The following is a 14,272-nucleotide window of genomic DNA, read 5'->3' as shown; positions in this document are numbered from 1 at the left end:
GAAGATTCTTATAATATACAATGCATCCTTCTCACCAGCAATCAAATAAGATTGGGATCTCATGCTGTCAGATAGGGCTATATTGTTAAATTATTGAGTAGCTTGTTATTGGTTAACTGCATTAAATGAGTATCTATATTATTAAAAGAGAAGTACAAAATAGAAATACCCCTTAGTTTTACCACTTATTTACATTAAAATGCCATTGAGATATTTATTGAACCTATATTTAAGCATGCTTGTCTTTTCCTAATTTAAATAATAGATTTAAGCATTTAATGTCTTTCCAAAATTTAAATAATAGATTTCTTTTATCAAATCATAACCAAAATAAATTTTCTAATGTATTTTGTATTAACATATTCAATATTTTTAATATTTATAAGTAATAAATAAAAAAATAAAAAATCACACATCATAATCAATTTATATAACATATAAATAAAATATAAAATAGTTTATTCATATATTAGTATAATGCTTTCACAATATAAGTCCAATTAGTTATAAATATTGGATTTGTTTATATTATACATTGTGATATAATAGATGATTAAAATCACAAAATATAATTATTCAAAGTAATAAATGAAATTGTTATGTTTAAAAATGTTATATTAACAAATGTGTAGTAAATATTCATACGGTCACGGGTCAAGCTCTAGAAATAAATAACAACAGCAAGATTATTTTTCTTTATCAAATTTATTTTAATAGAAATTATAGTTCCAAATATGTTTATATATTTTATGTACTTATAAATTTATTTTCTTTGTCTTTAAGGAAACTTAGATTTTGAAATTGGAAAAAATATGACCACCTCTATATTATTTTAATTAGGAAATTTAAAATTTATATCAAAATATTTTATTAAAATTTTAATTTTAATTTTTATTATAGCTGCAAAGATTAATTTTCAATATAAATTTATGTTTCAATATTACAAATGCATCATTTAATATAAACAAAAAAAACTAAAAACATAAAAGAAATACCCGCCCGGTCGGGCGGGTCAAGATCTAGTTTTTAAATTATAAGATAATACTAAACCACATCTTAATAATGCATGACACTACTAATTCTTCTCCCGTTTTATTTTAATCAAATATTATTGCATGTCCGAGCGACGTTGTAAGAATTTTATTTAAAAACATTTTATCGTATTAGATTTTGATTCGCTATGATTCGGGAAAAAAAAATATTAGAGACAGGTATAACAAGAGACAAATGACTCTAATTGCGAATAAAAAATAATTGACTCTAATTGCGAGTCATCATCTTTGTTTCGATGAATAGGGAGGCGAAGGTCCAAGCCACACAGTTGGAACGAATCGAGCTGAGCTGGCACATTTGCATTTGAGACTAGGCTGTCACGGCCGACCTAATATCGTCGTCTACGAAGAATCCAACGACATAGACGGTGCCACGTGTTGATAAATTAAGCGGTTAAGATTAGAACCACGTCATTGATATCTAATAGCAAAGTAACCCTCTGTCCCTGCCTGGCGTCAAAGATCCTACGAAGATTATGTTTCTCTGAGTAATCACGTGCAATAGCTTTGTTCCACACGTGCTACGGTCATTGTTAATTTGAACCTTCGTAAAATTTGGAGATTTTTACGTTTAAACCATTTCTGATTAAATCATTTTCAGTGTATTTTACAATTTTGTAAAATTGAAAGTGTTTAACATTAGAGGTAACGCTTATTATTATGTACAGTTAGATTAGAAAATATAAAACATAATTTATTGTCGAAAACTGGTAATGACAATTATAAAGTATAGAGGTAGATTGTAGTGTATATGTATCTAAATATTATTTTAAAAGTAAATATAAAATGAAATAGATCTGATCTTATTCTAGAAAAAAAATTGAATCTTTCTTTAATAAAATAAAACAACTAAGCGCAGATATTTAGAAATTGAATGAGTGAACAAATCATATAAACCCAAACATTATTCCATCAAAAAATTTCAAGTATATACATTTTTAAATAAGTTCAAATCATTTCAAATATTAATATTCCTAAACAAGAAAAATCAAAATGAGAATTTTCTTTGTGAAAGTTAAATTTTGTGTTAGTAAAAAAAGTTATAATTTTGTTGATCAGGCAAAAAAAATGATAAAATAATAAGGTGAAAAGAAATATAAGGGAAAAGACAAAGAAGATGGATGACCAGATAAGTTAGATAGCCGTCCGCCGACCTACAACGTACGCATCAAAACAAAGCCTCACAAGTCCCTTCTTCCCAAATCCATAACTATTCGGACATGTTAGTTTCAACTATGGTTTAATTCGGTCTGCTTTCCGTGTGACCAGGAGTCGTAAGTCGAAACTGCAGTGGTGTTTTTTACATGAAACTTAAACTTGGTTATTGTCCAACGTGAGAAACTAGAAATATACTATCACCTTATTGTCACACCACCATTTGAATTTGATATCTAATCTGTTTACATTAAAAATATTTATGAGGGGGATGGTAATGTATGCAACTAAGAGCATTTCCAATGTATTACCCCATTTTTTACTCCAAAATGGTGCAACACCAAAATGGATTAAGGTTTTACTCCAATGTATTACTCCATTTTTATTCCAAAAATAATATTTCTTAAATGATTTCATTTTTATTTTATTAATAATTGCAAATAAGATCTTATACTTATAAAAATTTACCAATTAACTCCAACTATTTTATGTTTACGATAAATAATTAAAATATAAATTATTTGAATTAAATATTTATTATTAAAAAGTACAAGAAATCATTAAAAAGACAACATATATGTGGGTTCAACAATGAGCATTAGAATATTTTTCCCTCAAATGATCAACTAATGCATTTCGTAATGAAAAATTATCTTCTTTATCTTTGATATTCCTAAATCGAGCAAGAAAATTTTGAAATCGGATATTTTCATTTTCTGCAATTTCGATATCCGGAGGTGGAGCTTCTCTTCCAAATTCAATTGGTGCATCAAGTTCACGCTCAACAAGCTCTTTCTAAGACTTCTCCGTTTGGGCAATATTTCACCGACCTTAGTGGATCCGAAACGGATTTTTCAGATTATTAAATTACTTATTTTATGTTATTTTTATTTTAATTATTTATGTTTCTGTTGTTTTATGCATTTATTTAAAATTATTACATAATCTGTTGTGGAATATACTGTTTTCATGTTATTGTATCATTTTAATTATTATTTAAGTAAAAAATAGAAACTTTAAAAATTTAAAGGATTATTTTATAAATAAAAAAAGTTCAACTCTAAAATTGAGTAATGAGTAAGATTACTCCATAGATAGAGTAACACTAGCCATTACTCCATTTTGGAGTTGAAAATGGAGTGGGATTGGAGAATATTTTACTGCATAATGATATTTGGATTTACTGCATAATTATGTTTAGAGTTAAAAATGGAGTAGGGTTGAAGATGCTCTAAATCATGGATTGATATGAAGAGGGAGTAGCTCAGATATTGACGTAACGATGTTTCGTTTCTTCTGATGGAGAATCAAAGCCCATTCCTCAATAAGCCTTACACCAACGTCTTGTCACTCCAGATTATACCAAACCCATCCTTCTTTACCATTATTTGTTTATTGAATTACATCAAATATTCTCAGTTTATTACACAATTTTAGACAATTTTTATTTAGGTTTAGAAATTATATAACTGGTTCAACGTGTGGGTAGTTTTTAACACGATGTCAGAACCGCAGCAACTCTTGACTCAAAGTACGTGAATGTTTGTTTTCTAGTATCTATTCTGTTCCATGCTGTATTTAACAACGAATCATAAAGAAAGGTGCAACGTAGTAATGTTCAATGACTATAAGATAGTCCAGCCGTATTTAAAGCATTGTCCACTTTCGTAAGTTTATTTGAGTTAAGAGAGATCGCGTTGAACTTGAAGTTTGAATACGTATTTATTCTATTTTTTCTCGTCCTAATAATTTGAATAAATTATTTATCGGACTTACGTCTTAATGGGGTTTAAATTTATAAGAAACTACGTATACGTCTCTTTGTATTGTAAGCTCGAAAGGGAAAGTCCATTGCTCGTAGTTTTGGTATTTTCCTTCGTAATTTTCTGCTTCATTCAATTTTTGAAATACAAGAAGCTTTTATATATATGTCTTCATCGTTGGCAGAGCGATTTAACCAAATTTATTTATTTTAATGTTTTCTGCCTTCTGTTATTATCTTATGATTTGCTATCAAATTCGAACTTTAAAAAATGTGTCTGCTGGGTACATTCGATGATTTTAGGATTTGAAAATAACTTTGATTCATAGTTGTGAGTTCGTGTCCATTACCTAGCGTTTTCATGCATTATATTAATTCCTTGACGGTGCATATAGCTAAACGGCTGCGTCATATAATTAAAAATTTGTATTGAAAAACGTTTACAAACTCATAAGATTGGAACTTCATGAATCCCCAACTGAATTAACTAGTACACGCACTGACCTCGTCAAAATATAAAACGTCAAAATATAAAACCAAAAACAAAATTGCAATATCGGATTTAACATTTTACCAAAAACAAACTGCAATATCGAAGTATATACTATAATGCTTTGAATAGATTGTTCTTTAATATCTGGCTTATATTACAAGTTATGTTGATTCCATTAAATTGTTGTATTCTCAATTTTTGGTTGTTCTGTATGTTATTCCTTTTTTTTAACAAAATTCTGTATGTTATTCCATTCCAAAATTTCTATTGAATATTTTGAATCCGCAATTTTGTTTTACAATATATAATAGTTTTAATACAATATTTAGCTAAGAGCATGAGCAACGATATGTTTTTTCCAATATCTCTCAACATTAAATTGTTAAAAAAAGGTTGAAAAAAATAAATGAAAGCAGTAGAAAGTTTTTTTCTTTAACAACTCAACACAAATGATCAGAGACTAAAATGCTATGTGTCAATAAAATGAAGGAAAAATGATTGCTGGCTACACGAAGTATTGACCATCACATGACTAGCCATGCAAACTAAATTAATGTATACTAGACTACATGAAATATATGTTATGCATGGCAACATCCCTCAACTTAATGATGTTATGTGGTTAACATCACGATTTTAATTTCATTAATCCAAAAAGTGATATATATGTCAAAGACCGTTTAAGTGTCCCATTTTCTCAATTAAAATATGGCGTACCTGACGGTAATTAAACAAAAATTAGATTTTGATCCGCTTTTTAAAAGCGTGAGAATATTTTTAACAAAATATAATTTATTAAATCAGTATGTTTTATAAAATTTTGATAAGTAGTGTTTTGAAATTTTTATTTTTAGTGTATTTGAAAACTATATAATTGTATTAGTTTATTTATATTAGATATAAAATTTATACATGATATTATTTAATTTTTATTTTTATTACTTAATCTGTTTTGTTATTAATTTTTAATAAAATATGTGTAATTCTTTTGAATAATTGTGTGATATATATTTATTTGATCAATTTTTATTATAAAAGTTGTTTGATATCAATTTACTTACTCCAACATCTTATTTGTTTGATATACAATTAATTAAATTCATCCATAATTAAATTAATGCATTATTTTGTTTATATTAAATTGCATTCATTTAAACTTAGTAAAACTTTCATATTATATACTTATTCTTAGATTATTTTATTATTAAAAGTACATATATAATAATCATATATGTGAGATTATATTTGATTTAAGTTGACATCAAATAAGTTTTGAGAAAATAAAATGTTAGAGTCAATAAATTGACGTCAAATATATTTTATAATTAAAATTTAAAAAATAAATATATATCACACAATTTATCAAATGAATTACATAAATTTTATGAAAAGTTCATAAGAAAACATATTAAAATAATTAAAAAAAAAACAAAATTACATAATATCTTATATAACTTACATATTTAATATAAATAAAAATAATATAATTATATAGTTTTCAAATACACCAGAATAAAAATGTTAAAACACTACATATCAAAAAATGTTAAAAGATATTGATTTTGTACATTAGATATTTATAAAAAAATTGTTACGCTCTTAAAACGTGGGTTAAAATATAATTTCAGTTAAATTACAATCGGATCGGTCATATTTTAATTGATGAAACGAGGTATTTAACGGTCTCTGACATCTACATCACTTTTTGGATGAATGAAATTAAACTTGTGATGTTAATTACATAACATCATTAAATTGAGGAATGTTATCATGCATAACATATACTTCGTGTAGTTAGGTATACATTAGTATACTTTGCATGGTTAGCCATGTGATGATCAATACTTCATGTAGTTAGCAATCATTTTTCCTAAAATGAATGGTTTCTTTTATTTTTCATTTAGTTTTAATTATATAGCAAAACAATATAATTATTAAATTCACTAGATACTCTATGAAGAGACTACACCACTAATGATGCTCTAAACTTTTAACTGAATTGGCTATAAATTAACTCCATTATTTAGAAAGTCTAAGCTCATTGAATTTACAAATACCCACATTACAAGGTCTAAGACCATGTTTATCGGTGGATCCTTAGTGGGTTTTTAAGTAAAATAACCCATTTAATTAAATCAAAACAAAATAAAGATGGTCTTACCGGTCCGTAGTGGGTTTTTCTTTTCTCTCTTCTGTTTCCTCATTCTTCTCCGTCGCTCCGGTTAACGTCGTGCAAGAACACGTGAGTGACTCCAGGCTTTCTTCATGTTCCTAGCCATAACCGCCGCCGAGTAAATCGCCGCCATTCTTCCCGGAGCTTCGGTGAAGTAACCGCTGAAGGAGATCGCGATCTCGTGGATGTTTTGTTGTGGGGTTATGGTGGAGGTCGCGTAGTGGACGATGGCTTGGAGCTGGATCGGTGTCGCTGAGTAATCAGCCACTGCGGCCACCGATCGGCTTTTGGCGCTTGCGGTGGAGCAGAGGAAGAACGCGTCGTCGGTAGAGCGCTTCCGATAAGACCGGCGAGTAACACGAAGGTGATGATCGTATGAAGGATGTGAAGAGTAGAGCGCTCTTGATTCTGTTGAACGTGTAAGCTTATCTACTACGTAGTACTATCAATGCTATTGATTGATTGCTTTGAAAGAAGAGGACTTTGAAATCCATCGAAAAGACAGTGTTAGGATAGATAGATGAGTTCGTGTCTACCTCTGACTCTGAGGCTCCTTCTGCCTCTTACACCATCTCTACTTTGTCCTTCTCAAGCTCCGTCGCTGCTCAGATCGAAAAACCCCAACTTTAATCGGCGATCCTCTTCTTCTACGACCTCTTGCTCTTCCCAGTGGCAGCTTTCCCCTGGGAGAAGACAGCGATTCAGATCCTACTCTCCATCTATTCCCATGGTAATGTCTGTTTGTTTGCTTAATTCTCTTTGAGTTTATGCGCTAAGTTCTTCGGACAATGGTAGCTTTGGACATATTGTGTTAGAATAATATATGTTTTGTCTCATGATCATGATTGTATTTGCCCACTTATAGTTTATGTACCTGAAAGTATTCGTCTTTCAATGGTAGAATAGTTGTTTGAGTCAGCTCCAGTGATTGGCAGATCGAACCAGCTTTTGATGTGTTTTACAGTCAGCCACAGCCTAAAAGCAATGGTGATATGAGGCGCTTGGAAGAGCTCTTCAATAGATATAAATGCAATATGCTATTTTTGATGTGTTTCACGGTATTGTTTATTCTTAAACCTTTTACTACAACTTGCTTGTGTGCATGGGTTAATAAGTACTTTGTGAAAGTGCCTTGAAAGGCTAAGAGTTAAAAAGACAAAGAAATAGATTGAAACTGGGGGTTTAAACTCTCAATGGTTTCTCTCACTGGTAGCTCTGGTTGTTCATCTTTTGAACTTATAGTTAAATGTGTACTTACTCTTTAACATTTGTTGATTTGGTTGGACAGGAATTGGGTCTGTACAAGGCTCAGGTGATGCTTCCATTCAACGCATTTGGGACAATGTCAATGGCTAGTGAAGTGAGAGTTCTTTATCTTCTTTCCTTTCTTCACAATTGAATATAAATATGTCATTGTTTGGTTGTCGATATAGATGATCCTTGTTTGCATTACCTTTTAGTAGTCAACTAGGTAGTTTTGGACTAGCTTTTTGTTTGATTTGTTGGTTCAAGTTTTAGAGATCCTATCTATTGATGACTTTTATGTGTGTAGTACTTCTCATTTGGATTGAAGAAAGTTTCATTTTTTTTAAGAACCTTTAGTTAAGAAATTCCCATTGGACCACTCAAAATGAGAGTTTCTTAACTAAAGTTTTTAGGTTATTTTTATTAATTAAAAAGTCATTGAAAAACCCATTAGGGGTGATAGGGATAAACATGCTCTAATAATATTATAAAGTAAATGATCTCACCTTATGCAAATTTTATTTCTATGAAAAGAACAACTTTAAACATCACTGATGATAAATTAAAACGACGAGATAGATAACTCATACAAAACTGTTACTCGAGCTCTGGTACACTATTAACGTTCTTGAGAGTATCCACAAGATGACACTGATACTGTTTAAGCGTCATGACCTCATTATGCAATGCGATGAAGTTGTTTTTCATTATATCTTCGCAATCTTTGATGATTGTCTCGTCAACTTCTTCTTTCATTAATCTTTGTCTTAGCTTATCGGTCGAGATTGATACGTTAGTTGTCGTTGCCATTAACTCTTCGTTAGACATTCTTGGAAACGTTTCTTTAACAGCATGCAAAGCTTCGATCCAAGCTGTACGATCTTCACTTGATGCTGCTCGTAAATGCAGTCTCTTTGTACCAGTAAATACAGTGAATCTCTTGCTGTCTGATATGCCTTGTCCGATTGATGAGACCTATATATAAAAAACACAGGATTCTTAAAAATATGCGTTCAGTTGTAGGTGGACTTTTTTAAATTAAAAACATTTGAGAATACTAGAGCACTCCCAAATAAATCGAAACCTTGATATAATTTTGGTGGAGACATTTTTTTTGTCAAGAAGTGGAGACATTTTTTTAGACTATGAAAATCACATGCAATTGACGGTGTAGTTGTTGGAGCATATCTTAAAAATAGAAAAAAACTCTAATTGTAGATGTAAGTTTTGCTCTAATGTATGTCATCAGTCATCACGATATATATATATATATATATATATATAATATTTTTTTTATTTTGGAGCAAAATTCATTTTTGTAATATAGGAAAATCTAGTGAACAAAAAACAATGTAGGAAAATCTAAAACTGTGTTGGAATAATCTTTATTTTAACTAGGTCCTTGTCCGCGCTACGCGCGGATAGTATTTTGATTTTTTTTCTTCATATTTTTGTACTATTATGTCAATTGTTTAGTTTTATAAAATGTTATGTTTTAACTGTAAATTTAGAATTAAAAATCTAAATTTTCCTTACTGTTAATTTTTTTAAATCTTACCACAACACATTATACATGAAGAAAATATAGTTGGCTTTTATATTTTTATTTGGTGTAATATTGAAAATTTTGATGGTTTGTTTAAATGGCTTTTTTAAATTATATATTTTAGGATTGATTTTCGTGAATATATTCTATAATTGTCTAAAAAAATTGTTTGTCCCATATAGACATCCACATAAATATGAGCTTCTGATAAATTTGTTCATTGGGATATTTAGTTTCACTTTCAACTTTATTCCTTTTTTTGGCACCCTCATGCTAGCTTGTGGGGCTAGCCAACTTGGTGCAAAAGGGTTTACAAAAGCTGATCAAGATGCGCGTGATCGGACACCTTTTGCTAGGCTATTCGTACGGAATTTTAAAGATCTAGGAATATAAGCAATAGAAAGTTCAGAAAATTCTTTGGATACAGCCTCTATTTCGTCGAGCTCCTTGTCCAACGCAGGCCAATCTTCCTCCTTTTGAATGAGTATAACCAGTTGTTCACAGTCGATTGAAAGACCATCTCTCTGTGTCCAAACTTCAGTATCACTTGCATTGCCCATAGCAAATCTTCAGCTTCCGCTTGAAGTGGTGATTTAGTGTGTGCATATCGGGCCTTGCTCCAAACATGATTGGAAAGTCACCATCCATTAACACAAAGCCAAGTCCAGATATGTCTCTTTCATTTATCCAGGATGTCTAGCAGGAGCGTTTCTTTGCGGAGGAACAGTTGTGTCCGTTACCTCAACTCCCATATCAATCTCCATAATCTCGTCGATACATTGAGCTATCCTCCAACACTCTGCTTCAATTTTATTCGCTAATAGGAAAGACATAATTCCTATGACACTATTAATGATTGTTTTTTATTGTAACACCGATACGGTAAACTTATGTTTTATTTAACAAAACTCTTATTTTAATTTTGTATTAAAAAAATCAATCATATTTTATATTATCCATAATTTTAGTAAATTTGCTTATTTGTCATGTTTTTATTAGGTTTTAGCTAAATCATTGATTTATTATTTATTTTTAGCTAAGCTACTAATTTATTAATTTAAAAATACCCTTAATTAATATTATATATATATATATATTAAAAATGAATTTTATTTTAGTAATATTAAATTTATATTTTATATTAAAATTCAGTTAGTTTTTCTTATTTGTCATATTTTATTAGGTTTTAGACTTTTAGATAGTTTATTGATTTATTATTAATTTCTAACTGATTCGCTAATGTGTTAATTAAAACAATACCCTTAATGAATTTTATATATAATTAAAAACGAATTTTATTTTAATCATATAAAATTTATATGTTATATCAATATTAAATAATTGATTCTAAAATAATATAATAAAATTATCAAAAAATTTTAAAATAAGATAATTATTATAAAAGTTAAAAAGATACAAAAAATTATAATTAAATATTATTCAAGAAAAAACATTTATATAAAGATATTTTCTAAATAATTTCTAACATATGAGTGTTTTAAAAAATTTAACACTGGATGTTTAGAACACGGGATTATGCTTATGAGAGAGTGGTTCGGGAATGGGCTTCGAGATGGGTCGAATGGGCTCTGAAAATAGATTTTTTTTTTAACTCAAGCCCAGTCCGGATGACATGGCATCTTGGTTGATTCACAATATTTTGCCCATGTGGCAGGGCTTAGAAAGGAGGGATTTAGTCCCTTTTATATAGTAGGATTCTTATTTATATTTTGTTGCTATCTGAAAAAAATATTTTTATTATAAAAGTTAAAAAGATACAAAAAATTATAATTAAATATTATTCAAGAAAAAACATTTATATAAAGATATTTTCTAAACAATTTCTAACATATGAGTGTTTTAAAAAATTTAACACTGGATGTTTAGAACACGGGATTATGCTTATGAGAGAGTGGTTTGGGAATGGGCTTTGAGATGGGTCGAATGGGCTCTGAAAATAGCTTTTTGTTTTAACTCAAGCCCAGTCCGGATGACATGGCATCTTGGTTGGTTCACAATATTTTGCCCATGTGGAAGGGCTTAGAAATGAGGGATTTAGTCCCTTTTATATAGTAGAATATGTATAAGGAAATGTTTTAAACCATTTATAAACACAAGAGCATTTCGAGATAAATTTGAACCTTCAAAATTTTTTGGGAATGCTCACTTATTTTATAAACGGTTTTTAAAATTTCTCTATATATATGTTAAGTTACGTTTAACAACTACGCCACAAGATTAACAATTTCTCTATAAGGGCCTGATTGGTACAACCGCAGCGGTTGCGGTTGCGGGAGTTTGCGGATGCGGGTGGTTGCGGTTTCTATCGGCTTTAAGAGATTTGTACGACTGGTTCTGCGGTTAGAAATTGGTGTGTTTGTAGGATATTTATGACTAATTAATTACCAAATGCAGCAGCGGTTAAATAATAAATTAACAATATTTACATTTTATACAATTATAAGAATATCAAAAATAATAATATTATAATAAATATAAAAGTTATATTTAGAAAGTTATAGTTTAATTTTTTAAAAATATAGAAAATATTTTTATTTTAAAGTTTTATAATATTAATTAAAATATAATAGATATATTTTAGCATTTTTATAATTCCAATTTAATTTTTTTATTGAATATTTTTATTTTTATATTTATATTGTTTTGAAAAAAAAAAGAAATTTTTTTATTCTCCCGCAACCGCCCGCAACCGCAAACGCTAGCTGGAACCAGCTTTTGAATTTATGAGGTTCAGAGCGATTTGGAGCGGTTTGAGCGATTGTTGCAAAATGCCAATAACCGCTACCAACCGCAAAAGCTGCGTTTACGGGTGGTAGCGGGAAAATCAATCATACCCTAAGTGTTAAGAAATTACTTATACACTTCTATATGTTGTTCGAGTCGGTTTGTTATTGAATCCTAATTCCCGACTTTCTGTTGATTTATAATTTTTTTGTTCTGTAAAAAAAAAACCAACAACTACAATTGAATTTGTGTATATTCAGTACATTTTAAACATTTCAGCTACATTCCATAATCTTATAAAATACTGAGGTATTCTCAAATAAATACAAACCTTGAGGTGAATTTGACCGAGCGGTTTGCCAGGACTATGCACATCACCACGTTTGCTATGACGGCATATGAACCGCAAGGATTCGCCGCCGATCAGCTTCGATCTCCGATCCATTTCCACGGAGAGAGAGATCTTATCCGGACCGTGGATTCTGTAATACGACAACACACCGTCCTGGAGAACAAACCACCGCCGTTTCCATCCTTGGCCGTAGTTTATCCATTTGTAGAGGATTCCGGCAACGCCGTTTCCAGACTGCGGACGATCTTCGTTCGTACGAGGACCAGCGGAGAGGCTGTACCGGAGATCTTGGTGGCGGTTGGGACGAGCTGAGTGTGGGATGTTTAACGAAATGGAGCGAGTCGTTGGGTTGGATTTTGCGGCGAGTGGAGAAGACATTGTTAGGGGACGATCGGAGAAGTTAGGTTAAGATTTTATCTGGTGGTTGTAAGAAGAGAGGGGAGAGAAATTTGGAGAAGATGCGAGGTTTGCGTGGGACGCACGGAACGTTTTTAAAAATGGAAGATAATTTGCATTTAGGTCAAATGTCTGAAGTTTCTATTTATAGTAACAAAGATGAATTTCTCTTCAGATTAGATACAAAGTGATTTCTACTCGAATTCTTATCGCTGCTTCACTTTTTTTTTTCTCCTGTCAGTTGATTATAGTTTAGGCCCGTTGGGCCTACACTGATAAACGAAAATATTGAGCTTTTTATTCCCTAGAAAGGAAAAAATCGACGTGGCTTTGTTGGAGCCTACCTTGAGCCTTTAGCATTATCGACTATAATAATTAATCAGCCCGACAAGGATCCTATAATGTTGGCTAGAGTGTACTACCGGATATAACAGCGTTACGGACTAGACAAAAATAAATCGCTAGCCAAATGAGTAAGTAAGCATTCAAAGAGATGCTCGAGCTTTGTGTAGTGCTGCACATAGATGATATAAATGTAACACATAACCATGAATTAGACCCAGCGATATAACTTTAAACCAGATCCAGTTCCCTTGCTTGTCTAAAAAAGGATGTGAAGAACACATATTTTATTCGAAGTTGTACAATAACCATTTCAATATGTCAAAAGTTTTTAATATGTTTCTGGTACTGTGTTTCACTCATTGGTTTACAAGATTCATTGGATCAATAACAAAACGCAGCTCCAACTCTATCACGTGGGATGAGTCTTAGTTCAGATCCATGCTTCAGGAACACGTTTCCTGACATCAAACAAACACACATTAGCTTTCCACTTAAAGCTAAAAATCAAATGAAAATCATTGCGAGGTTTTAAAAGGTACCATTGGTGATGATGGCGCTGGTTTGGGGAGGAACCTTGAACTCCTCTGCTGCGAATTTCAGAACCGCCGTGAACGGAGCTCCCTCCGGAACGCTGAATCTGGATTTCACCGAGCCGGAAACAAACAAAATGTTGGACCGAGACATTTTTATCTTTGAATTCAACGTGGCTGCTAAGTTTTATAATGTTGGACCGAGACATGTATAAGACTCGATGTTCAATATATAGTACTGTTTAAGAGACCTGCTGATCCTTTTTTCCAGAAATAAAGAAATAAACTTGATCAAGTGAACTAAGTATCTACGTCCTCCTAACCTACTTTTGAACAACATGTTACCTGCTGCTTGTCTATAAATACCATTTTCTTTATTTTCTTTTTGAGGTTTTTGGTGAAAAACTGTTATGTTTTCCTTATGATTATATTAACTTACATTTGCAATTTTTTAATCTTCCTGCAGGAGAGAAAAAGT

At 30.8% G+C, this 14,272-nt stretch overlaps 1 protein-coding gene across 1 annotated transcript; it reads right to left on the bottom strand.

Annotated features, from left to right (window-relative positions):
• Positions 1-3,078: 3,078 nt before the first annotated feature.
• On the bottom strand, positions 3,079-13,890 carry LOC103853094 (oxysterol-binding protein-related protein 1C). The gene is made up of 3 exons (XM_009130000.3): positions 13,804-13,890; positions 12,503-13,722; positions 3,079-8,855 (listed from the first exon to the last, which is right to left on the bottom strand). The coding sequence occupies exons 2-3, from the start codon at positions 12,899-12,901 to the stop codon at positions 8,478-8,480; spliced, it is 777 nt and encodes a 258-aa protein (XP_009128248.1). The 5' UTR covers positions 12,902-13,722; positions 13,804-13,890; the 3' UTR covers positions 3,079-8,477.
• Between the last annotated feature and the right edge of the window lie 382 nt (positions 13,891-14,272).

This window comes from Brassica rapa, chromosome A02 (assembly GCF_000309985.2).
Source record: "Brassica rapa cultivar Chiifu-401-42 chromosome A02, CAAS_Brap_v3.01, whole genome shotgun sequence".
Taxonomy (NCBI): domain Eukaryota; kingdom Viridiplantae; phylum Streptophyta; class Magnoliopsida; order Brassicales; family Brassicaceae; genus Brassica; species Brassica rapa.
The sequence above is the reverse complement of the archived record's forward strand: the minus strand, read 5'-3'. Positions and strand labels throughout refer to the sequence as shown.